General features: G+C 41.2%; 3 protein-coding genes and 2 long non-coding RNA genes across 5 annotated transcripts; 4 read left to right on the plus strand and 1 right to left on the minus strand.

Annotated features, from left to right (window-relative positions):
* Positions 1-2,187: 2,187 nt before the first annotated feature.
* LOC109473069 (mediator of RNA polymerase II transcription subunit 30-like) lies at positions 2,188-5,468 on the minus strand. Its single transcript, XM_019772975.1, has 5 exons — positions 5,301-5,468; positions 4,567-4,647; positions 4,329-4,406; positions 3,750-3,848; positions 2,188-3,186 (listed from the first exon to the last, which is right to left on the minus strand). Exons 1-5 carry the CDS (start codon positions 5,463-5,465, stop codon positions 3,073-3,075), a joined length of 537 nt encoding a protein of 178 aa, XP_019628534.1. The 5' UTR covers positions 5,466-5,468; the 3' UTR covers positions 2,188-3,072.
* A 3,469-nt stretch (positions 5,469-8,937) lies between these two features.
* LOC109472903 (zinc finger protein 512-like) lies at positions 8,938-13,370 on the plus strand (the record flags this gene model as incomplete). The annotated part of the gene is made up of 8 exons (XM_019772769.1): positions 8,938-9,222; positions 9,985-10,098; positions 10,656-10,766; positions 11,112-11,171; positions 11,358-11,623; positions 12,197-12,347; positions 12,691-12,783; positions 13,272-13,370. Coding segments are annotated over exons 1-8 (1,179 nt in total), but the record flags the coding sequence as incomplete, so codon positions are not given.
* Positions 13,371-13,372: 2 nt separating this feature from the next.
* On the plus strand, positions 13,373-14,381 carry LOC109473131. The gene is made up of 3 exons (XR_002140402.1): positions 13,373-13,473; positions 13,785-13,890; positions 14,277-14,381. It is a non-coding gene; the product is annotated as an uncharacterized LOC109473131 (long non-coding RNA).
* Positions 14,382-15,202: 821 nt separating this feature from the next.
* LOC109472905 (general transcription factor 3C polypeptide 2-like) lies at positions 15,203-16,938 on the plus strand. Its single transcript, XM_019772770.1, has 4 exons — positions 15,203-15,224; positions 15,569-15,778; positions 16,247-16,437; positions 16,822-16,938. The coding sequence occupies exons 1-4, from the start codon at positions 15,203-15,205 to the stop codon at positions 16,936-16,938; spliced, it is 540 nt and encodes a 179-aa protein (XP_019628329.1).
* A 2,075-nt stretch (positions 16,939-19,013) lies between these two features.
* LOC109473130 lies at positions 19,014-20,518 on the plus strand. The gene is made up of 3 exons (XR_002140401.1): positions 19,014-19,102; positions 19,479-19,586; positions 20,002-20,518. It is a non-coding gene; the product is annotated as an uncharacterized LOC109473130 (long non-coding RNA).
* Positions 20,519-24,548: the final 4,030 nt, after the last annotated feature.

A 24,548-nucleotide genomic window follows, 5' to 3' on the forward strand; every position in this document is an offset into this window, starting at 1 on the left:
TGTCCAACACAAAAAATTCTCTCACCTAGAGCTTTCGACCAGTCACTCTGGTCTTCCTCAGTAGACTGACCCAGTGAGGCTTGTCACGTGGCTTCTTTGAAGTGTGACGTCAACACTGGGTCAAAGGTATCTGGTAGACGATGTCGGCCCCCGTCGCGATTAAGTGAAGGGTGATGGGCCCTGATGTATATAGCCTCTTTTACCTCCAGTCTACTGAGGAAGATTAGAGTGACTGGTCGAAAGCTCTAGGTGAGAGAATTTTGTGTTGGGCCAAAAGTCTTAACTTTAAACACCTGTGATACCATCATGAAAAATGAACTTATCTTCCAATTTTTGTAAATTCCAACAAAAGAAGTTGCAAGGGAGGCAACGAGAACACTTTTTGCACAATAAAAAAAAAGCTACCAAAAAGGCAATATGCACCGGGAATTTTTTGATAGAAAAAAAAGAAACAACAACAAAAGAATTGATACATGTCTTCAAAGCATTTATAAAATCATGACTGGTGTATATTGATCTGGAATTTTGTAAAATCGAATGGAAGAATTCTAACTGCCTTTTCTATTACCTTTCACCCTCAGTAGAGTATACATGTGTTAAGAGCTGTGATTGGCTGCTCTCAATTTGTGTCGTCTACTTTCATTGGCCAGTAAGATGTATAATCAAAACTGATTTCCTTGGAAGTCTTTATCCTTTTCTGTGTGATGTCATGTTTAATTATGTTAACTAATTCTGATGCAATTTATTTCAATTTTTAGAAACTTGAAGTTGATACTTGTTAAAAGCCAAACATTTTACTAATTTTATGCTTCCTATGAAATTGTGTAATGGCAATAAGATTGTGTCCTTAGGACTTATGTTTCAGCTCCTTTGATTGGTTAGTTTTGCATCATACATACTAGAGCCACATTTGCACAATGTATATTACTACTTAATGCAAATATATACTCCGTATTGTAGTGGGTGCCATTTGAAAGATTTGTCAATATTTTGTACATTATCTTTACTTTATTGTGTCAAAATTCCATGTAATTAAAAGAAAAACACAGTGTTTAGGAGTCACATATCTCAAGAATGCTGATTGGTCAACATCGTCCTTCAAGGTAGTGGTTATGTAACAAGACGGCTGATTGGTCAACATCGTCATCTTCCCTAATAAGGTAGTGGTTATGTTACATGACAGTTGATTGGTGGACACTGAGACTGTTGTTGGTAGTTGTGAAAGAAACTTCATGATTTAGAAGAAAAATTAAGAGCAACTTTTCTAATCTTTTTTCTATTTTAGCATTTGTCTAATCCATTTGATCTTCTAGTAGTACTTTGTCCTTAGTGTTACAGCACAGAAAATGCAAGAAAATTTGTTATAATGTAAAAATATAACTCTTGTTTAGAGGTTGTAGTGCCTTGTGTCAAACGTTAGGATGCTTTAAATTGACAAAAAGGCATCGCCCTAGAGGCATTTCCGAGATACAGTGAACAATTTATATGAGTGTTTGTAATTGTATCGTCTGTATCTGTAGGGCCACACCAATTTAATTTGTTGGTTCTCGTATTTTCCAGAAAAAATATGAAGCGATATAACAAAAAAAACAAGAAAAAAACAGGCCTAGACATCCTATGATACATGTAGCTCCAAATGTTACAATTATAGGAGTCATGAAGTCAACATGCCAGGCATATTTTGAATGCTCAAAACTACATGGTATGCATTCGAATTCTATGTAATATACTAATGGTGCTGTGTTTGTGGTCACATTTTTAGAAGGAAAAAAAAATTTCACACAAAGTTTTCTTGCCATGGAAAAGAATGGGCCAACATCTGATCAGTGTAACCTATAATACTGTGCTTAATTAACATATCAATGCAACTACATGTAGTTTTAGTTTCTTTTTTAATTATTACACTTTACAATGGTGTTTTTGGAATTATCATTGTAAAATAATTCTAAGATAATTCAGAGTCAAGTACAAGATGTAGTTTTCCACTTAGCTACACAGTATCAGCAGTTGTGATTAAGAATGAACATTATTACAGCATTTAATGTAACATTCTGTTGTAATACTAATAGCAAGACAAACATTGAATTTTCTGCTTTTTGTTGATACCAAACATTGTAGGACCAACACACTATAAAGGATATACTGCATACTAAGTACATGTACAATGTATACTGTCACCTACATATGTTTGTAAGCTCTTTAACCAACATATATTAACTGTGCCATTTCATTCCTGCTTAATTCATTTTTGTATTAATAATGATTGCTCAACTTGATCATATTGATATTGTTGCTGTATCATGTATTTTATCCCTTTTTGCAAAGACCCATTCTTTTGCATTATTATAAAGTATGCACTAAATCTGGATAGTTCTCAAATTTGTATAGAGATAGTTTTGCATTTAGCATATGTGATTAGGTTGAGATCTGCATTGTATTATTAGATTTAACTACAATAGTTCTCTTCCATTGCCATGTTTTCAATATAATAATTGAGTCAAAAACATGTTTGTTGAATAAGTTTATTCAATGGAGTAACAAAATTAATAAGTTATTTCAGACTATGTAGTAGTACAATCTTTTGTGATTGAGACAAATGTTTTTTGACATTCAGATTTGTGAAAAAATACACTACATACTTAGTATATGGGTATGCCTGTTATATTACAGACAATGTCTTTTCTAACACAACAACTGAAAACTACAATGTATAGACGGAATGTCATAAATACACAAATACGACCTTATATGAGATGTTCTGCTGAAGTGCTATGCACAATACATTACGGGTTTCACACAGGTGCAGTACGTTCTGCCAACATGCTGAACGCTTGAGTCAGTTCTATCTAACAGCACAGGTGTTGCTGCTATAGAATGTGTTCCTAAATGTTGCCTGAATAGGACACTTTGATGTGTAGAAAAAGTCGTGTTATTCAGAAAACTGTTACAAAATGAATGGCACCCAGGCTACAATTTCCACTCATTCCATCTGCTTCTGAAGCCTGGTAGAGGTTTATTAGGTCCTTACACTCAAACTATGCTACATTGTAGCTGTTAAACTGTTATTGAGTTCTATCTGACTGCAGCTTTTGCACTGTTGGCCACCATCATGGCGTTGACATCCCAGATCAGCTCCCTCAGCTGGTCCATCAGGATCTTCAACTGTTGGTTCTTCTGCTGGACTTTCTGTGAACAAAACAGCAACATAGTAAACATAGAGGTAAGTTTTCACTTATTTTCAAAACATAATTTTTTGACAGTGTTACTAGTACTTACTTACATTGTACTTAGGCCTGCTGCCTACTGTATATTAATAGTAGCTTTAGTAGAATTGGTTAAATTCTGCTGGACTTTCTGCAAACAAAACAGGAACAACAACATAGTAAACTAAGAGGTAAGTTTTCACTATAACACATGATTTTTTGACAGTGTATTAGTTTTGTTTACCGAAGAAAAACATTGTTTTTGCTCTGTTTCCTCTTCCTCTCCAAACAAACAAGTAAGGTCAATGACCTGAACCAGATGGCTGTCACCATGGTAACTGGTGTTTGGTTACATCATGTTCCAATTTTATAGCAACAGATGTAGACTCCTGTCACATATACATGTATGCAAAGGTATTTGCTACGCACAATAATGCATAATGTTTATTGTTCTATGTTAAAATTAGAATTAGTGGATTAAATGATGATTTCAAATGATCTTTAATACCACTGGTTATGTAGACAATTTTCAATTTTCCAACTGACCTCCACCACCTCTTTTCTCTCCTCATTTACATATCTGACAGAGTCACTCTCTGAGTCGTCATGTTTCCCCTCCAGGTGTTCCACATATGGTACCAGTGCCTGTACAGGGGGACAAGGTGTGGGCATGTAAGTCAAAATTAGAAACTTTATTGCGATACCACTTTGCAGAGTTACGTCTGAATTGTGTAAGTATTTACAATTTGTCCAATGTGGTCGTTTTATACTACTGTATAACTTGTAGGTATTTACAGTTTTTCCATTGTACATGTCAGTAATTCTTATGGCATATTAAAGCATATTAAATATACATTGTAACATTTCTTCCAGAACATAGAGCTCAACTGGACAAGAGAATCTGTCATCAATGGACTGATGAAATCTAATCTCCAAGTGGAGGTTTAAGCTTCCGCTGCTTTTTGGTGTGTTTTCATCAGGCTTTCTTTTTGTACTGTATCTTTTTCATCCAATCCCAAATGAATGACACACACTATCACACAGATGCACACAGACATTCATGTAGATGCATGCTTAGGCACCAGACATGCTGAAACAGAAGGACACACACACAGACAGACTCACCTCTATGTTGGAGTGCTGTAGTCCTGCTGTACTTTCATGGCATTTCTCATAGATTAACCGCAGCTTTCTGAACAAAACCTGCAAAGAATCAACATCGTCAGCAATATCAGTATCTCTACTGTACTAGGTGTCAAAAAGTTCCACAGTTACATGCACAGTTCAAGCTGTGAAGAAGCTCATCATACTCATATGAACATTTATAACATTACATCATATGAATTACTGGTTTCTGTCTTACCTCCATCTGTCTGACCAGATCCTGTAGTTTAGTTTGTCTCTCCTGGTGGACTTGGAGGTTTGGATTGACTCCATTTGGAAGCTGAAACAGCAAACACACAACTTAATTCCACTAAAAAGAGTGCTGGAATAGGACTACTATCGTCTACTAAGTTATTGCTTGGTCCCAATAGGTAGCACAAAAAATGTATGTATTGACAGCTGTGCCATAGTAGCACTAAGTATACTTGCATGCTACATACATGTGTGGCTGGTTCTGATTTTGCGTCAGAGATAGCCAGCCTGTAGGTTGCAAACCATACCAATAGATTCTATAGAATCAAGGAGCTTATAGCCCATATAGCTTATAGCCTATATGCTCCTTGATAGAATGCAAGGCACTTAGCCTGGGCACTTAGGCAGGTAGGCAGAATGCAAGGGCAAATACAATACAAAACTGATGTAATGTTAGTAAAACGTTAAACTTTATTCCAACACATAATTTACAGAGATCAAATTTTTAGCGACCACTGTCGCCTTCATCAGGATAATTAATGACCAATCACTGACAACGTGATCTCGCGAGAATTACGGTTTACAACAGTGGTTGTTGAAAATTTGATCTCTGTAAATTGTGTGTTGGAATAAAGTTTAACGTTTTACTATGATTACTACCAACACAGATGAACTTTCATGATAATCTGATGTTACATTGTTTACAGAATATGCAATACAAAGAAAGAACAAACGTCTCACCTGCCATGTCTTGAGGAGTTGGAAGACTTCCTGAGTCTTGGAGACGATCTCTTGTACGGTCTCCTGTCCGATGCGACAGAGCGAAGCAGTGTTCACCTCCTTCCCTGCAGTACCACTGAAGGCTGCCTGGGGGTGGGGGGCCGGCAGTCGGTCCTTTGGGTTCATGTTTTACTGTTACAGGGAAGAAGTTAGTTATGAAATATAAGTTTGGCTACTAGTATAAGCTATAGCAGGGCTTAGATGCAGTGTTCACCTCCTTCCCTGCAGTACCACTGAAGGCTGCCTGGGGGTGGGGGGCCGGCAGTCGGTCCTTTGGGTTCATGTTTTACTGTTAGAGGGAAGAAGCTAGTTATAAAATCACTCAATATAATATTTGGCTACTGGTATCAGCTTAGGATTCAGATGCAGTGTTCACCTCCTTCCCTGCAGTACCACTGAAGGCTGCCTGGGGGTGGGGGGCTGGCAGACGGTCCTTTGGGTTCATGTTTTACTGTTAGAGGGAAGAAGCTAGTTATAAAATCACTCAATACAAATTTGGCTACTGTAAACTATCAGGGCTCAGTCTGCTACTTATTGCAATACTGTTCACATGGTGCAGGGGGCTTGACTAAGAGTAATTATAAGACACTGCATTATACCAAGTAAGTCACTCTTTAATCAGTTTACGTTTATCTGGGGGTCAGTTGAGCTTTTAAATCCCTGGCAGATATATAATTTTACAGCATAGTAAATTGTGTGTGTACTGTGTACAGGGCTCGTGACTGCGACTGATTTGGTCGCATATGCGCCCAAAATTTTGACGGTGCGACTACATTTGAAATCACGGTCGCACGGTGCGCCAATAAAAATTTTAGCCTATTCATTCCATTGTCGGCACAATCTTGTGAATTGACGATGAATTGTCGATCTCGCCATGACGCCGCAAAGAAAACGCTGTCATTGGTAGAAAATCTGACACCCCACTGGCGTTTCACAGCAAAATTTTCATGTGAACAACTCCGAATGTCTTTGTTTACATCGTGAAAGCTCACCGATACTCCCTCCGGCCGCCCGCACCCGACCGCATGGTCGCGGCATGACGCTAGTTTTCGGCAGCTCGGCGGAAAAATAATCCATCCCCAGAAGAAATGTTACGCATGAAAATAACAACTACAACTTGCTTTCCTCGTTATATGAGTTTTGAGGCCGTAAAATGTTTAAAACCGTTGAAATTTGCTCGAAAAAACGGCTCGAAAATCTACGGCGAGACTGACAAAATGGCCGACGGTGTTTCACAACAACAGTGGTCAAAGGTCAAGATAGCATCCAAATGTACAAGATACATGTACTAAGTACATACTACAAGGTGCTAAAACGAAACTTTAAACGCATGAAAACATTTATTTTCGGCTACAACTGAAATAAAATTCACTTATATTTTTATAAGGTTAATTTTCAAACATTATTGAGAAATTTTCCGAATTTATTGGTTTCTTGTGTTAGTGCGGTTGGATGCTGTGATTGTGAAGTCCCTAATAGTAATACATTGGGAGAATCAGATGAGATATTAAAGATTATCATGCTTAGTATCGCGACCCGAGTGTCTCTCAAAAATTGTTTTTGAGTGGAGTTTATAGACATGATCACATTTTTATTTGTTCAGCTGTGTCAATATGTGATTTGTTTGGGAAATAGGATTTGGTTTAGTTTTTAATATATCAATGTCAGGTACACCTTTGGGAATAATTGCTCCAAGTTCCAGGTAGTAAATACATGTACATTTTGTATCATGTATTTTTCACTTGTTGAACTTGTGGAAGCACCGTTGGCCCCCGATTAGGGGTCATCCGGGGAACCTATGCCCAATTTTTTCAAAATTAAGGATGCTGATAGAATTTTTTTTTAAGGAAATATGATCTAGCTTAGTTTTTAATATATTAACACCTTTGCAATACAATATTTTTTGTTGGTGCGCCTAGATTTTAGCCTGTGCTCCTAACTTTTTATGGTTAGGAGCACAGTGCTCCTAGGTCAAAAAGTTAATTTGGAGCCCTGTGTGTAACTTTATATGCATGCATATGGGTTTATGGTTAGCTGTTCTATTTCTTGCTACCAGGACAAGACTCTTCCAAATCATCTCGAGACCACAGTGAGTTGATTTGAAGGGGTGTCCAAACTAGGACTAGAATGCCGACGCGCCCGAAACAGCTCTAGTCTCCATGCAAACTATCCTTGGTCTATCGTACTTGTTTTGAGATGGGGGAGGGGGCCACTGACACACATTGTTCTACTACATTTGTCGCGTCAAATTCACTAAAATATACTACTGACTTGCTAGGCTGGGTGATCCACGGAAAGAAAAATTACGTAGAAAAGTATAGAAACGGTGAAAATCATGGTGAAGTCAATACAAATGCAAGAAAAGTGACAAAAACCTCACCTGAATTTTTAGAGCCAAGAAAGCGAGAACTGTTGACCTTTGACCCTCAGAGTGCTAAGCGTTTTCACCTTTGACCCTTCAGAACCTCAGCTCTCGCGAGAAGACCCGAGGAGTCGCGAGAGTCCGCCATTTTCCGCCGAGGCTGAGCTAGAGGTTCGGGTTCGAATCCAGGTAGCGACACACTGTCCAATTTTACACACTTCTCGAAGCTTCCTGCTCGTATTAACATTTTTACATCATCTTAACACAATTATAGGAAATAGATTAAATGTTTTTGTGACTTCTGGTTTCCTGTATCCGATTGTAGATGTTTTTTGATGATTTGCAAAAGGAGGTCGGTTGCTAAATTTATCCCACTTCAGTTTATGCCAGTAATAATAGGCAATTTTACATGTTTTAAGCACTAATTGTACGAGTTTTTATAAAAGTCTTTTTGTCCTACATGCGGTTCTATATGATATCCTACCAAACTTTCGTTGATGCAGAGTTTTATAAGCCTACTGTACTGTATATGCGCTTGCGTACTATTACAGTGTATGTCGCCGTCGTAAGGTTGAGGGTTCGATTCCCACAGAAAATCATTTTTTCACGGTCCTCAATTTTCTCACACCTTATAGTTTTTCTTACCACTAAATAAACATCAATGGTCAATGTATATGTAGTATGACCTTGTAATATAAGTAATATAAATATAAATTTATTTCACTGTTTTTTTTTAACACAGTGGAATATATGTCTTAGTAGTGTACAAGTATAATTTATTCCTCTATGTCTTGTTTCAGCACAGTGGAAAATATTTCTTAGATGGCAGACAAGTCAACAAGTGCAATTCCTGCAGCACAGGAAGTGACATCATCAGGGGATGCTGCTAAACAGGATATGACATCATCTGGCGAGGTGACACCATCCCCAAGAGGTCGGGGCACCCGAGGTCGACGACCCAGGGGTAGGGGTCAACCTATGACCCGTAGGAGTCGGGGGTCACCACTCTTGGATGAGGAAAACCCAGAAAACTCTTTTTCCAAAGTTTCTCCCAAAGTAACCAGGAGTTCGGATACAAGAACACCTCTGAGGTCAAGGAGAGGTAGATTGAGAAAACGGACTCGCTACAGCAGTGAAAGTGATGATGATGATGATAAAGAAAGTACCGAAATGGAAAGTACACCAGACACAAAACAAGAAAAATCCAAAGCAAATGAACAAGATGGAAAGTTAAACATGGATGGAGAGAAAGAAGGGGAGAAAGAAGAGACAGACGAAAGAGACAAAACTGTTCCAATAAGAAGAAGAAGAGGTAGACCACCAGGAAGTAGGAACAAGAAGACTTTGGAGGCAGAGGAACGAGGGAAGAAAAGAGGCAGAAATGGATCGGATGATAGCGATGCAGAAAAGTCACACGAAGAAGGAGCCACTCCAAAAACAAGCAGGCAGTACCAGAGGAAAGTTCCTAAAGTATCAACTGATGATACGGAGGATTCAAATAAGGAAGAGGACTCACAGAAGGTAGGACAAGATAGGAAGGATGTTATTGGTACAAATGTACATGTACAGTACTGTATTTGTTGAAAAAAGGAAACATTGAATGCATATCCCTGTGTGAAAATTTCATCATCTAACAAATTACAATAATATATTGTTATTTAGTTAGAATGGCACTGACATGTCTTGTTATATTTTCTATAAGTAGTTTGGAATTAGGGCTGCGTACCTAAACGCAACATCAGGTACAGGTACAGGTACCGGTACAGAGGTTTAGGTACAGGTCCGGACCTGTACCTATACCTGAACAATTTGACAAATTAACACGTGTTCTTCACTTTTTCAATCATGACACAAACAATAATAAAGTGTTGACAACTTGTCAGTATCTTCCAATCACAACCCTGGATCAGCCACACTCTCGCGATGTCTCGTGAGACTGAGGATCTCAAATCAATCGACGGTGTTTACGTCTTTTCCAGTGCTAATTTTTCGTCTTTGTGGTAGGATTTACCTATCTTTAGTCATATACATGGTGTAAACTAGCTATTTCGGTATATACTCGTTACTTCATGATCCGGTATTTTGGACCTGTACCGAAACGATTTTTACGGTATTGGACCGGTACAGTGTACCGGTCCGCAGCCCTATTTGGAATATATTAGACTTCTTAAGTCAGTGTTTTCTTAGTTCTTGGCAGGTTGAAAGATCACAGATAGATTCCGATACATCTGGTATAAGTCAATTCTTTTATAAGTGTTGATCTGAATATGTTGACACTCACAGAACACATGGAGACAGGAAATAGAAGAGAAGGGTTGCTGTGTCTGTCCGAAGTGTGGTTGTAGCAGGAAAACTGAGTCAGGAATGTGGAACCACTTCAACAAGTGCGATGGCAAGGTAAGTCAGGGGGTCTGCGTTATATAACATTAGTTCCACAAGGATCCCTTCTTGGCCCTCTCCTAAATCTATGTGCTGTAATTTGGTACTGAACTACAGTCCCCCCATGCTATACTGGTAACCAGTACCACTGAGGCTTGAGTCCTATTTGAGTACTAGCCTTGGTACTGAACTACAGGTACATACTACAGTCCCCCATGGTATAGTAACCAGTACTACTGAAGTCCCCAAAACTGATTACTACAGGTACATGCCACCTACATTTTGTACAGTCCCCCAAGCCATGCTATACTAAGCTGTCATACAGAAGTCGTTAGTACTAGCCTTGGTACTGAACTACAGGTACATACCAGCCATGTATACTACAGTACAGTGACCAGTTTCAGTACTAGCCTTGGTACTGAACCTTGGCACTGAACTATGCTATCTATAGTAGTCCAGCCCTATTGAGGCCCTTGGTACTAGCCTTGGTACTGAACTACAGGTATATAACAACTAAGATGGGCAAGATGCTTTTCAAAAACCTTTAATCTGTGATTTCTCCTAATTTTTTTTAGACAGGTCACGGCTGTACCCAGTGTGAAGCCAGATTTGGCACTCTCTCAGGTCTGAAGTACCATCTCATGACGGTTCACACTGCCTCTCCTGGTCAGGATAGCGGAATGGATGTAAGTTTTTATTTATTCAAAATTGTGGCACGACAATACCAGGAGTGCACTAGGCAGTAAGTATGCTGATAGCATGCACATCTACACAAATTGAACAAATAAAAATATTACATGTAACAGGGCAGGAAACAATAATGAACAGTTATAAGATAAATAATGTTATGTTAGTCAAGTTGATGTAAGTTAGCTCTTCATATCAACATTAATGTCCTACAGTCTGGTCTTGGGTTTGATATCTTTGAAGAGGTGATACATTGTACTGTGATATATTATGTCAATACTTCCACAAATGTTTTTTGCATCATCCTAATATTACATAATGCAGCTTTATCTTTTTTCTCACAGGAGAAAACCAGACTAAAATACATTCTGAAGAAGGTGGGAAAATTACAGTGCAAGAATGAGGTAAGAGGGACATCTGGGAAAGCTGTTAGATCTAGGAATGAGGTAAAAAAAATTCACCATATGAACGTGTAACCCCCAGTTTTGGAGGGGAAAAAAGACGTTAACCTGGACAGAGAGAGATCTATAAAATAAGAAATTGCTCAAAAAGAGTTTTGACATCTTAGCTGTAACATTTTTGTACTCCAGGGTTGTTCCTCCAGCTATACCACCCTCCATGGGTATGAGTACCACGTCCAGCGCTGTGGGAAGTCGTCAGAAGAGCGAGAGACCTTCCCATGTGACCAATGTGACAAGATCTACCGCAGCATTGTGGGACTGCGGCTGCACGTGCGCTCCATCCACGCTCCCAGCCCGGAACCTGAGACCGCTGCCGAGGGAACGGACAGCCCTGCAGGGGATTCTGGGAAAGGTGCGGAGACACCTGGGAGGTCAAAACGACAAGCCGCAACCAAGTAGGTCTTTCCTGTTACCTCTGACATCTGCTGACCTTTTACCATTACCTTTAACTTCTGTTGACCTCTTTCTTGTTACCTCTGACCTCTGCAGACATCTTTGCTTTTACCTCTAACCTCTGCTGACCTCTTTCCTGTACACCTCTGACCTCTGGCCTCTGCTAACCTCTTTTAGGTGTTACCTCTGACCTCTGCTGACCTCTTTTCTGTTATCTCTTGACCTCTGCTGACCTCTAGCCTTTTTTTCTACAGGCCATACAAGCAATCCCTGTACTGTTTTTCTTTACATGATCATAATGTACATGCAAATTATTTAAAGACATATGCAAATTTTTGGTAGACAGATCACCCAACTGGTTTTGCCTACCTCTTGCTGGCTGGGATTGCTCATATTTTGACTATTAGAAAAAGATTTAAATTGCTAGAGCCATGTAGGGCATCTTACACAGATATGGTACATGTACATGGCATTGGTGTGCAAAGTGTACTAATGACCAGGACTCTAGACCAAGACGTCTTGAGTTCAAATCCAGGCTGTTCAAATCCACTGTTGTTCCACCATGTCATCTCTAGAGCCCTTCAGCATCTGCAAGAGTTGGTGATTGAGGGAGAGGTAAAAGAGACGAAGCAGCGACAGAAAGAGATCAGTGTGAAGCACCTGTACTCTACTCCCAAACTGGACATCACACCTGAGCAGACACAACAGTGGACCAGGGACATTAAGGTACGTCATGTGGCATGATCACGTGATAAAGAACCAATCAGATAGTTGTAGTGTGATCACATGATATTGACGAACCAATCAGTGGATCTGTGACGTCCAGGTAACATCAGTGGAATGTACTGTACCTTTGCAATACTTGTCATGCATAGCACTTTACATCTTTCAATTTTTCTCAAATAAGGCACTAGTACTCAAGGAAGATGACAGTACATAACACAATAGTCATGACCAATATTGGTCCTTGCATATTCGTTCTTATACTACATGTATGTCACGATGTTAAATGATTTGTATTGTTGTATTGTTTTTGAATTCTTGAATAAAGTCTTTTTTTGTTGTGTAGGATGTTGGCAGTATTGCGTGTCCTTATGAAGGCTGCACCAAATCCTACTGCAGTCTGATCGGACTGAAGGGACATATATCTCAGTGTGAACAGGTAAGCACATTCTTGTCTTGGACATTGTGTGTTCTGTGTTAGTGGAAGTCATTATGAAGCAAGTTTAAACAATTACAGTACTTTCCATCACAAGAGACTTTTCAACTGTAGAACTCCTGTCTTTGTCAAGGAATGAGCAATCCACCGCTTCTGTGATGTCACAAGGTATTAAAGAGGCCATTTACATCATGTCAGGGCATTTCAACTATCTGTCCCTCAACAAAGACCGGGGCGCCATAGACTTTCTGCAACCTATGATCCACTGCTTACCGAATCGTGTGTCATCTACATAACATGATGTCACAGAAGCAGTGGATTGCTCATTCCTCTAATGACAAAGAGTGGAGTTGTACAGTCGAAAATCGGGGGTAAATGTAATTTCTTGTGTGAAAATTACAGTTTGCTATGGTCACGGTTTCCAAAACTATAAGGACATCTGATTTTATGCAAGGATAACCCACAGTGAAGACATTTGTTGACATTTTCAGAGACCAGAAGGCATCGGAGGTACCTTTAAGTGCCTGAACTGTACGCGTGAGTTTCGGACAGCGTCAGGAGTAGAGTACCACATCAGGAAGATCCACAACGACGCAGTCAGCAGGCACCAGGACAGCGGGTCTGATGATGAGTACTCTGTACCAAACCAGGATTCCAGCAGTGAGGACTCACTCAGTGATGACATGGAAGAAGGTAGCTAAGGGACCCTGTTTGTAGAACTGTCCTAATTTCAAAACGAAATTACATTTTAGGCCTCTGTATAGCCTTCTGCATAAGATAACAGTTTTCCAGGCATGTGGCATGGTGACAGCTGGCTATTGTACACCGAATGGCCTGTTACACCTAGCCTAAAGTTTGTACGTTTAACTCTTGTCTAAGCATTGTTTAAATCTATCTAATTATGATGCCCCTACTGTATGAGTTCCACTCTATGATATGATAGTTCTTAGGAAACAAGTTTCACCAACAGCATAATCATCTTGTTTTTTTCCATCATGCTACAGATGAAGATGACAGTGGACACGGGCCCAGAACTCCATATAAATACAAGTCCAAAAGCCGTGCCAAATACCAACCACTGACACAAGCACAGGGATGGACAGACTCATGGTATGTATGGGCTGGATGGAGCATATCGGCAGAACGTTGCATCAGAATTTTTCCCATTGTAGATGATACATGTATCTTTTCTGTCACAACAAGTAAAAGCTATAGACAGGATGTCATCCTTAAATGTGTGAATATAGCCTTAAACAAAACATTCTGCCAAAGTGCTATGCACAATACATGACAGGTTTCACACAGGCGCAGTACATTCAGAAAGATGAATGCTGGCCAGAACACTAAATTAAATATAGCCTAAGAATTTGACTTTACTGGTTAGCTGGGCCACCCTAGATGCTTTGTGATCATTTATGAACATTTCCTCAATAACTAACTGCCAACAGTTACCACCAAGTTGATGAAATAAGCTATGCCATCTGATTTATCCACAGGAAGAAGCAGAATCACAGCAAGGAAGTTTTCCCCAACTTGAGACCACGAAAAGACCAGTTCACTCAACTCACGGGAGACGCAATACAACAGTACATCCCTCAGACAACCCACTCCTTACCCATCACAATTCGGCACGGAAAAAAATCTCAAGAGCCACAAGCGGAAACCATCGGCTTGTTTGAATCTCTGTCAACACGTCATGAGCGGAGTTTTACATTTTTCGTGGGCGGGCCAGTATGGGCTGCAGAATGGTGTCCTACAGCAAAATCGCACGCGACGCAGTATGCTGCCATCAGTTGTCATCGCAGTATGGATGGTAGACACGAATATGACAAGGTGTACTCAGAACTGGGGATGATTCAGTTGTGGTGCCTGGGGGATCTGGAGAACAGCAGGTGAGAATCAGGGATGGTTCATTTGTAGTATAGGGTGGTGTACAGGAAAACATGTACAGGTAAGAACAGGGATGATTCACTTGTAGGACTACATTGTAGGTGGTGTACAGCTATTTTTCCAATTGCTCCTATGTAAGTGTAGTTTATTTTAGTAACACTGAAGAAAAGTGATGGGTGTCACTCAAAATGTCTGAAAGTTATCTAGTCTGTAATTTATCCAATAGTAGAGTTTGAATTGTCAACTTCCTGTATTTGTTTTACATACATGTATTATACTCTGTGTTTGTACTCCCATAGTGCCACAGATGTGCCTTACCTGTCCCTGGGACTGGCCCACGAGTTTGGTGCAGTGTGGGACATGAAGTGGTGCCCCTCTGGAGCCTGGGACCCTCCAGAATGGAAGCCCCCTTCCCGAGGAGACACAGACCCCCTCTCAGGAGACCCAGACCTCCCACAACAGGACCCTTCGCTCCAACAAGACCCCCCGGCAGCTCTGCCCAGACTGGGCCTGTTGGCTGTGGCCAGCTCAGATGGCAGAGTCAGAGTCATCAGGTGAGTAGTCATCCAAATAAAGTGAGAAAATATTAGCCCAGAAACGTATGTATCCTACATTTGTATGTACGTGTAAGTGGCACTTATGCAGCAAGAACACAATCCCAGATGGCTAAATGTAGCAGCGACAAGCAGTAATCCAGTCAGAAGCTCTGAGAAAGGTATCTGATACTACTGTGATAGACATCAAAGCGTACGTTAACAGGTTTTCTTATACTACTGGTTATGTAAAAGAAAATACCAATATATATACATATATATATATATATATGCACTACCAACCTGATGAAGTTATTATCAATAGAATCAAACCTGATTTTGTCCTCCCAGCATCCCTCATCCAGAAGCCCTGCAGCCAACCAGAGAAGAGCAGGTCCAGGGGGTATCCCACCATGCCTTGCACCGCGTGTACCTGGTGGAGCCAGCGTTGCAGCTGGTCATCAACACGTCCGGTTTCCATGGCAACCAGCCAGCCAATGAGCACGGGCAGTGTTTCACTGTTGCCTGGCAACCGGATGAAGGGCACCGTCGATTGGCTGCTGGGTTTTATGATGGTGAGTTTGGGTGTGACAATTTTCGTAGTCAATAAAGGTAAGGTAGCCTTTTTTAGGCTGTAGGGGCAGAGGATTGTCATCCAAAGTGACAGTTTGTTTAGAGCACAGTATTGGAATGGAAGCCTATCTTTCTCCTTTCAATGCATTTTACCTCCAAAACCAAAATCAGATACCCATTTTACAACTGTGTGGAGGGAGGAATGTTACAAGCCTTTCCCAAGGGCACAAAATTGGTGACATGGCAGGATCCAAACCTCTGAGTTTTAGCCCTACGACCAAATACTCCACCAGGTCAACAATTGTCCAAAAGACTGGTAAACCTTAATCTCAAGTATACTATTTAGTCTTTTAGCCTGAAGAGAAGTAGTCTGGAGTCTAGCCTTGTTAGCATTGGTCGCTTCCAGGGGAACTAGAATGTCATTTGTGATTTTTAAAATCCATTTCATGTTTGTCTTGTCTGTATTCCAGGAACAGTTGGTATGTGGGACCTACAAACCGAGTCCCCCCTCCTCAGGTTGGCTCCCCCCACAGTGCCTAACAACAGAGTTCTAAACAACTACCTCATGTTCTCCGCTCATGACTGGGCAGTCACGTCTGTCGTCTGGAGCGAGACTAACTCCAGGTTCATCGCTACAGGCAGTCTGGATAGACAAATCAAGGTAAGGGTTTGATTTAAGCAGGGCTGTGTAACTAATACCTGTACCTATACCAGTAAAATGGTCCAGACATGTACATCTGGTGTTCTTGTACCTTAACAAAACAAAGTGAAAATTTACTCTAGTAGACACTGTTCTTATCTAGACAGGTAAATTGCACAACATAGCACTAACCAATTTGTAATGGGCTCCTTTGTAGCAAGTGCAAAGGACTCCTGTTACAAATGAAATGGCACCCAGGCTAGTATTCAGAGTGGTAAAATTTGTCTGGTGGAAGTACTGTAATACACATAGAATGTTACCTGTACCGGTGCAGGTACAGATGTACATGGACAAAAAAAGAATTCCAGGCCTTACATTGTATCTACTGCAATTGTTTCCCCCCAGTTCTGGGACCTGCAGATGCCGGTCTCTCCCATCCAGCAGATCAGGTGGACAGCTGTACGCACACTGGCCTGGCCACTACACTTCCCAGGTCTGTTTTTCAAATCCATATGCATGTAAACTTCAAAGGAAGTTGTGACCAAACAACGGAATCAGGAACTGAGAATTCATAATATGTTTTACTAAAAACTTAATCTTTCCTTGAGTCTGTCTTTCCTTCATTTGAATTGAACTCCACAATGAGTACACATTTTGTCACATTTTAACCTGTCAATGCATATATGGCTTTTTATCGTAAAAATCAAATTCAATTTAAACTTTGTTGTATTATGACTTTTTGTGCAATCATTGTATTTTATGTATCACTAAGTAACTTGAATCCCTGATGTAAAAGCTGGTACACTTCATGTGCAAATTTGTCTGACGTGCCAAGCCAATGCAAAGAAGGTTGACTCTGACTTTTTCTACTATATTTCACAGGAGTGTTTGCAGCTGTAGACTGCAGTTGTTACGCTCGCTCCAACATGAGGAGTCTGCATTTCTTCTTCGCTAACGGCCAGGACGATAACAACAAGACACTACCTATCACACATCACAGCGCAACTACATGGGTGAGATTATTCATACTGGTACATTAACTACAAATGTATTCAGGGCTCTTAACTGCGACTGGTTTGGTCGCACATGCGCCCAGAATTTTGACTAGTGCGACTAGATTTGAAATGTTGCAGGTCTGATTTGTTGCAGGACAGAGTTGGAGGGGCTGGTCACCACATATTTGTGTGTGTGTGTGTGTGTGTGTGTGTGTGTGTGTGTGTGTGTGTGTGTGTGTGTGTTGAGGGGGAGTTTGAGTGGATAGTGTTCAGCACCAAGGTATTGACAGGTATTTGTGTGTGCGCGCGTGTGTGTGTGTGTGTGTTTGAGTAAGTATAAACAGAGCAGTAGTTTGTATAGGCTAAACCATGTGAAGGTTAATATTATGTTACCTTTTACCTTTATAGTCTTGCAATGTTTTCCTTCCCCCAGAGTGTTTCGTACAACCCGTGGCGGAACTGCGTAGCGAGTGCAGACTGTGCCGGGGAGGTGGTTGCCACCGTCTGCCCCTTACTGGACCCAAACACCAACAGAGCCTTCTTCAGAATTGTAAGTTTTGTTTGTATAATCAGGTGCAGTGTGAAGACCAGTACTACTAGCTGACTGCTGCCGACCCCTGTGGCAGGGACAACAGCAGCAGAATAATCAAATCCTGGATAGTGATGGAGTAGAATCAGTAATGTTCTAGCCATCCCCTGTCTTTCCAATTCATTTTCTTCTGATTAAAAAAAAAATTGTGTGCCATTCAGCATTTGAATCAATCCGATAATGATCACACTATATAATATTAAGGTGTATTATGCTCTTCTGAACTCTCTTCTTTCTCTTGCAGCCTGTGTACACTGTTGACCTCCGACCCTCTAAGGGTCATGACCCTGTTAAGACCTCTGACCCCAACCATGTGCCTCAGAGTAGGACCACTCACCAACAAGCTGTCACTGTAGAGAGGGAGGAAAAAGCACCAAGTCATATTGAACCAATCAGTGACCAGAAAAGTTCTGCCCCGACCAATCACAACTCTGCTCTCTCGCATAATTCAGCCAATCATGGAGCTCAAAACAGAAGTTTGAATCTCAAAGGCGTACAGAATGGATGTGAGAATACCTCAGACTGTGGTGAGTTAGGGTCAGACGAAACAGGAGCATATCCTGAACAACAGGAATCCTCCCAAGACTCTCTACCTCAGGAGAAGTGTCCCAGTGCCTTACCACTTCAACCACAAGAAAATGAAATTACGAAGAAACAGAATTCTGCCAACTTGGAATCTGTAGTTCATCAGGACAAAGCTAGGACCCAAAAGCAAGGCCAGCAGGAGTCAGAAGCGTTGGTAGGAAACCACCAGGAGTACAGCAGAACTGAGAGTGAATCGGAAGGACAAACCGGAAATGCAACAAGGAAACCTTCACAAGCTTCTAGCAACACTGCCAACGACCAATCCCACAGTCCTCTGGGTTTGTCACAGGGTGCAGCAGAAAACATTTCCCACGATGCAACACTCAGCAATTGTACTGCTGTTTCTGACAACTCCTCGCAGCAGAAACCCAAAAGTAAGCCGCAAGATAACGGAGTCCCTCCTGAAGACTTGGATGCAGAAGTTGAGAAAGAAACTAAGGAATCGCTGGAGAGAGGATTGAAGAAATATTCCGACCTCCTTGGGAAATATGAACTGGTGTTTAAGGACACTGACCTGGTAAGTATTATACTATAGACTTCAAACTATTATAGTTACTGATAGATTTCTTAAATTGTTAATTGATATAATGGGTGTAGCATCATAGTGATGCTACCACTTACAATGTAGCTACAGTCCTCAGAGGAGGATAGAAAGCTACTCTTCAACTAGAGGTTTGCTTACTTTTTACTTGTTTTTAGGTGTTTAATGGGCTAATTTGATATTGTCATTGCAGCCTGCAAAAGATTGGAGATTACTATTTCAAACTTGTTATAGACCTGAAAAAGATGACAAACAGTCATCAAAATGTTGGCTCTTGTAAAACAAGTGGTTGTGAAGAACTTTGCTATTCAACCATTCGTCAACCTGCTGACATTATTTCCGGTTGTTTCAGAGCTCTTTTGATAACAGCCGAGGAGACCCAGAGTTCCTGAGACTGAGGAAGCTGGACACCATGAAGGATGCACGTCCTGACAGGATAAACGTGGAGGCTGTACACAAGGTCAGATATCTTGAAAGTTCATCTGTGTTGGTGGAAGTCATTATGAGTCGTATATTTAACCTGTAGTATCCAACACACAGAAATTGGACTTACCCAAATGTGCGGTGAGTTCTTTAGCGTGCGTGGCTCTCCCCAAACACGGGACCTCCATTTAACGTCCTATCCGAGGGACGTCCCTAGCTAAAGCTAGGTACTCATTTCCACCTGAGTGAAGTGAGGAAAGTCGTGTTAAGTGCTCACAGGTTACACTCTTGTGTTCTAACACCTCAACCTATGGTCCAAGGACCCTAGCCCCATGTCAAAATACTAGTATAGGGGTGTCAGACCATAGGAGTGTTGGAAAATAGTGGGAGCAGAGCATAGGGGGGTCTGCATGACCAGAACACTTATTCATTAATGTTTATATCATTTCCAGGTTGCCTGGAACCCCAACCCTGGCTGCCATATATGGCTGCTGTCTGCAGGGCATGCTGGGATAGCTCGGGTACACTTCATCAAAGGACTGCAGAAGACTTCTAGTAGAAGATGACAAAAATGGAGAAGCGTCATCTACCCAAACCTGACGTCTCCAGAGAACTAGACAGGCACAGTTCCGGATTGAACAAGAGTTCCCAGTAAGAGAGAAGACCCCATAACACCCATGCCTTGATTGGAAACCTTTCCAGTCTAACGGCTTGGGTACACTGTGTCAAGGGACTACAGAAGACTTCCAGTAGAAGATGACAAGAGCAGGAGTGGAGAAATGTCATCTACCAAAACCTGACATCTCAAATGAATAAATGAATGGTTTATTGAGGTTAAATCACTTGTAGCCATTTTGCTTGATTGTAGATCTCAAGTGCCCATGATTCTATTGCTGCAAGAATCTTCAGACTCGATTTCATGACAAGCGTGTACGTACTGAAACACAACAACACACACACACACACACACACACACACACACACACACACACAGGCATACCAAAAACAATACTTCCTTCTCAAGTGCAATTCTTATGTTATTTCATGTTATTTCAGCAAATCATTGTGAGATTGTGTTTTTGTGTCTGAAATTTAAATAGAGACAACTTTTGTAGTGTTTGTTGTACAAGTTGCAAGTAATGGAGCCATGCTAAACAGTGGAAATTAAAAAAAAGATGTTTTATGCTAATAGTTCTCTCACTTTAAAAACTAGAAAGACTTTGTTAGAAGATATTATACAAATTGTACTTTGTAATGCATGAGGGCCATGACATTCTTATGATATTATGTAAATGAGATTGCAGATAATGATGCTTTGAGGAAAATATGTACATGATGTAAAATTGTAAATTTGCTTTCATATAGATTGAGAAATTGCCCACATATTGTAAACAACTATATTTTGAATGTCGAAACTGCATAGATTACATAGCACATGCATGTTGACAACACTGTACTAGTATCTTGTATAATATCAACCACAACTTCTTTGACAGGTTACACTTATGTAAATTCAAATTTATTCGAATTATGGTCAGAAAATACAGAAGTACAAAACCGAAACATGTCCCATAGCCCTAACTACAAGTATTTTACAAGGCTGGAAAAGTTTGCGGTTCCCATGCGCGATATGCGGAATTAGTGTGAACTGCACCCCAACAAGTTTGCCAAAGCCAACACCTCTGCTAGGAGAATAGCCGCTCCCGGTGACCGGACCCTCCGCCTTTTCTAGTCGGTGATAGGGCACAGACCCTGCCGCGTGACACGCACGTGTGGTCCGATACCAGCTAGCTAGCGCGCGCTCACTCGCAAGTTACACAAGACATTGCTGTACAACGGATCGGCTGCACACACAGTTAAGTTACCGTGTATGCTGCAGAGAACTTAATGATCAGCTAGTAAATCTAAAGACTGGATTGTGAAAAGGTGAGCAAGCTTTAGGTCTTACCAATCCATTTCATTTCCTGTGACCGTATATGTTGTATTTGGCATTCTTCAGTCAATATTGACCACGGTAATATCGTAATTGATATCTGCCATCTACCCTACAGGTTCGTCTATGACAGAACAGGCGAGAATGCTAGGCTCTGCTTCATAGGACACATAAGGTATGTTGCAAAGTATATGTTATACCGCACACACTACAACTAGACCTGGAGTCCTCCGGTCACATTGGGCAACAAGGTCCCATCTAATTCTATATATAGTACATATTATATACTGTACGCTCGAATTTACCTGTTGAAGCCCACCTCGTCGCATAAAATAAAGAGCCATCCTTGAATGGAATTCAATTTTTAACAGTACGGATCCGTTATAATTTGATAATTTTATGCAGTTTGAAAAACGAATACCAATAGGTAGAAAGACATCAGTGCAACAAGAACCAATGTATGTACGTATGTTAAACCTACGTGGTTCGATCTCGGGATGTTTAACTGTATTTTCCATCGTTGTTTTTTTCTGCAACTTCTATTGTAGCTTTATCCAGGAGTATTCCTGTGGGTTTTCTCGTGCTGTGCGCCGTTCAAGCTGCTCAAGTCCTCATTTAAGTCTCGCTCAGACGACACAGTGCAATTCTAAAATGCGAACTACTCGTAAACACTTTTGTACCAGGTTTTACTCGAAACTTTCTCTCTTGTCGTGACTTTGTTATTCGGGTTGTGTAGTAGACTAGATCCTGTACCCTGGGAACTGCACATCGCCACCAAAACAGCCGCTCGTAAATACATCTCGTCCATTCTTCTCTCCGCTCGTAAAACCGCGCGCCGGCTTAACATCACAAAGCCCTCCTCTCCGTACAACGCCGCAAACACCAAGATTTATTTGCCTCCGTAGCAGGCTTATAGAACTGGGGGTTTGGTGGTCTTCGGCTGTTTTCTGATTCTGATTCGGCTCTTTTCTGATTATAGTCAGTTCTAACGGGGGTAATTCAACCAGGCCGGCTATGTTGTCTATATGCAATCAGAAAATAGCACATAAAAGATCCCAAAGACCATGAAGACCCCCAAAACCCCCGGTTTTTGGCATGCTGTGGAGGCTAAAGATTTATGTTGTCCCGGGTTACGCCGATTTTTGCCCATTCTCCGCACTTCTTTGTCTGTTTCAAACCCTTTCCCGCCAAAACAGCGGTAGGTAGTAGATTTATGGCCGTAGATTCATTCATGGTCGCTATTTACAATACTGACCAGAATAATGACCTGCCTTTTAGGGTCAGGAGATCGTCAACCTCCCAGACCTGGATATCAGGCGTCCTAAATCCTAAAACTGGACACACACAAAATTAAAAGTGATTTCACAGATGGACCCATAGCCTCTACCAGGCTTTCGAAGCGGCTTGAAAAAGTAGAAATTAAACAAATCCTAGAAATAGACGGATAACATGCCAGGGTACTTAGTATTAATGTTGATCCGCTTAATTATAAGAAGTATGTCAACTGCTGCCTCCCAACTCCCTTGGCATGCTATCCGTGTATTTGGCCAATTTCTACTCTTTCAAGGCATCACTGCGAGAATAAATTAACCCGAAAGTTCCGGAATTTACAGTGTCTCCGAGCAGATATTGGGAGTCGAGCCTTTAACGACACTTTCAATGGCGCTGACATTTTGAGCCTCTTACAGGCTGATTTGTAGTTTGGGTTTAAGTCGCTAGATGCCGCGGCTACTGCTGCAGATTGACTGCTAAAATACCTTAGTACTTATAAAGACATTATCGGAAACATCTTTATACATCCCTCTGGTTACTGTACAGTGTTCTACTCAGCGTCCGCCTTTCTGCCATTTAATGGAATTTTGCTGCTCATACATGGCGGACACAAAATTTTCCCCAATTTTCCCCGTTTTCTTTGACGGACAAAAACCTGCGTACGGGTAAAATCAAAGATATGGAAAGAGATGCCGTTCAACCATGGTTTTACTAAGATTTGTCAACTGACAAAATTTGCCTCTCAAAATGCCGTAAATTACGTTTCAAATGGTCGAGATTTGATATTTTCTTTTCTACGAGCTATGCACACTAATAGATTGTTATTTGATATGGTGAGAAAGTCGATCTCTAATCGAAAACAATCGAGTTACGATTCACTGAAAAGCAAACTTAAAATCAAATAGTTTCGCCTCCTCTATCTTGGTGTCCACAAAAACGAAGCTATGCAAATATTTGCAACCAACGGTCTCCTTTTCACCACCACTTGCTGACAGGAGCCTGGCGAGCCGACAAATCCAGCAGGTTCCTGTCAGGAATTGTAGTGGGGATTAGGAGTGCCTCCTGAAGCCTGCTAGAGGCTATGACAGGACGACAAATCCATGCCCCTGTCAGGAATTGTAGTGGGGATTAGCGGTGCCTCCTGAAGCCTGGTAGAGGCTATGACAGGACGACAAATTCGTGTCCCTGTCAGGAGTTGTAGTGGGGATTAGTGGTGCCTCCTGAAGCCTGGTAGAGGCTATGACAGGACGACAAATTCGTGTCCCTGTCAGGAATTGTAGTGGGGATTAGCGGTGCTTATTTTAGGCTCTGTGGCGGGTGATTATGCTCTCAGGTCCGCCTGTATATCAACGTGGTTCAGTCTCCCGCTCACATTCCGACCTGGGTTATCTCCAAGCAGATCCTAGGGTGGCAAAAGACAGTGTCAAATTGGCCAGGCAGTATCCATTGGCCAGAGAGGGTCCAATACGCCAACCACGGATCTGCAGAAAGTCGCACTGGACAGCCGCTTCTGAAGCCTGGCAGAGGCTAGACTAACTCTCTAGCATGTCATCTGTCTAGTTGGCCAATGCCTACTCTTTCCAGCCAATTTTGAGACTGGTAGAGGCTACAATTTGCCGCTGAACGTTTGTTACATGTAAGGTTGTTCTGTTTCCTGACTCGATTCCGACTCAGTTTCTTGTTTACAACTACCGGATACTTTGTTTGACGTTTGGAGGTGTTATTTGGTGGGAAACAGAGGTGCCCCTGTCTTAGGCCCCGTTCACATGGAGACGCTGTAAGCGGTTTCGATCC

This window comes from Branchiostoma belcheri, unplaced genomic scaffold, assembly GCF_001625305.1.
Source record: "Branchiostoma belcheri isolate BF01 breed outbred unplaced genomic scaffold, Haploidv18h27 scaffold29, whole genome shotgun sequence".
NCBI lineage: Eukaryota > Metazoa > Chordata > Leptocardii > Amphioxiformes > Branchiostomatidae > Branchiostoma > Branchiostoma belcheri.

Bases quoted from the DNA above. Each gene is read 5' to 3' on its own strand.
- LOC109473069 (XM_019772975.1), bottom strand. From the start codon at position 5,465: ATGAACCCAAAGGACCGACTGCCGGCCCCCCACCCCCAGGCAGCCTTC. The intron at 4,648-5,300 runs GTGAGACGTTTG...TTGCTGTTTCAG, and splicing joins AACTCCTCAAGACATGGCAG to CTTCCAAATGGAGTCAATCC. The intron at 4,407-4,566 runs GTAAGACAGAAA...GATTCTTTGCAG, and splicing joins ATCTGGTCAGACAGATGGAG to GTTTTGTTCAGAAAGCTGCG.
- LOC109472905 (XM_019772770.1), top strand. From the start codon at position 15,203: ATGGCAGAGTCAGAGTCATCAG. The intron at 15,225-15,568 runs GTGAGTAGTCAT...TCCCTCATCCAG, and splicing joins GGCAGAGTCAGAGTCATCAG to AAGCCCTGCAGCCAACCAGA. The intron at 16,438-16,821 runs GTAAGGGTTTGA...GTTTCCCCCCAG, and splicing joins GTCTGGATAGACAAATCAAG to TTCTGGGACCTGCAGATGCC.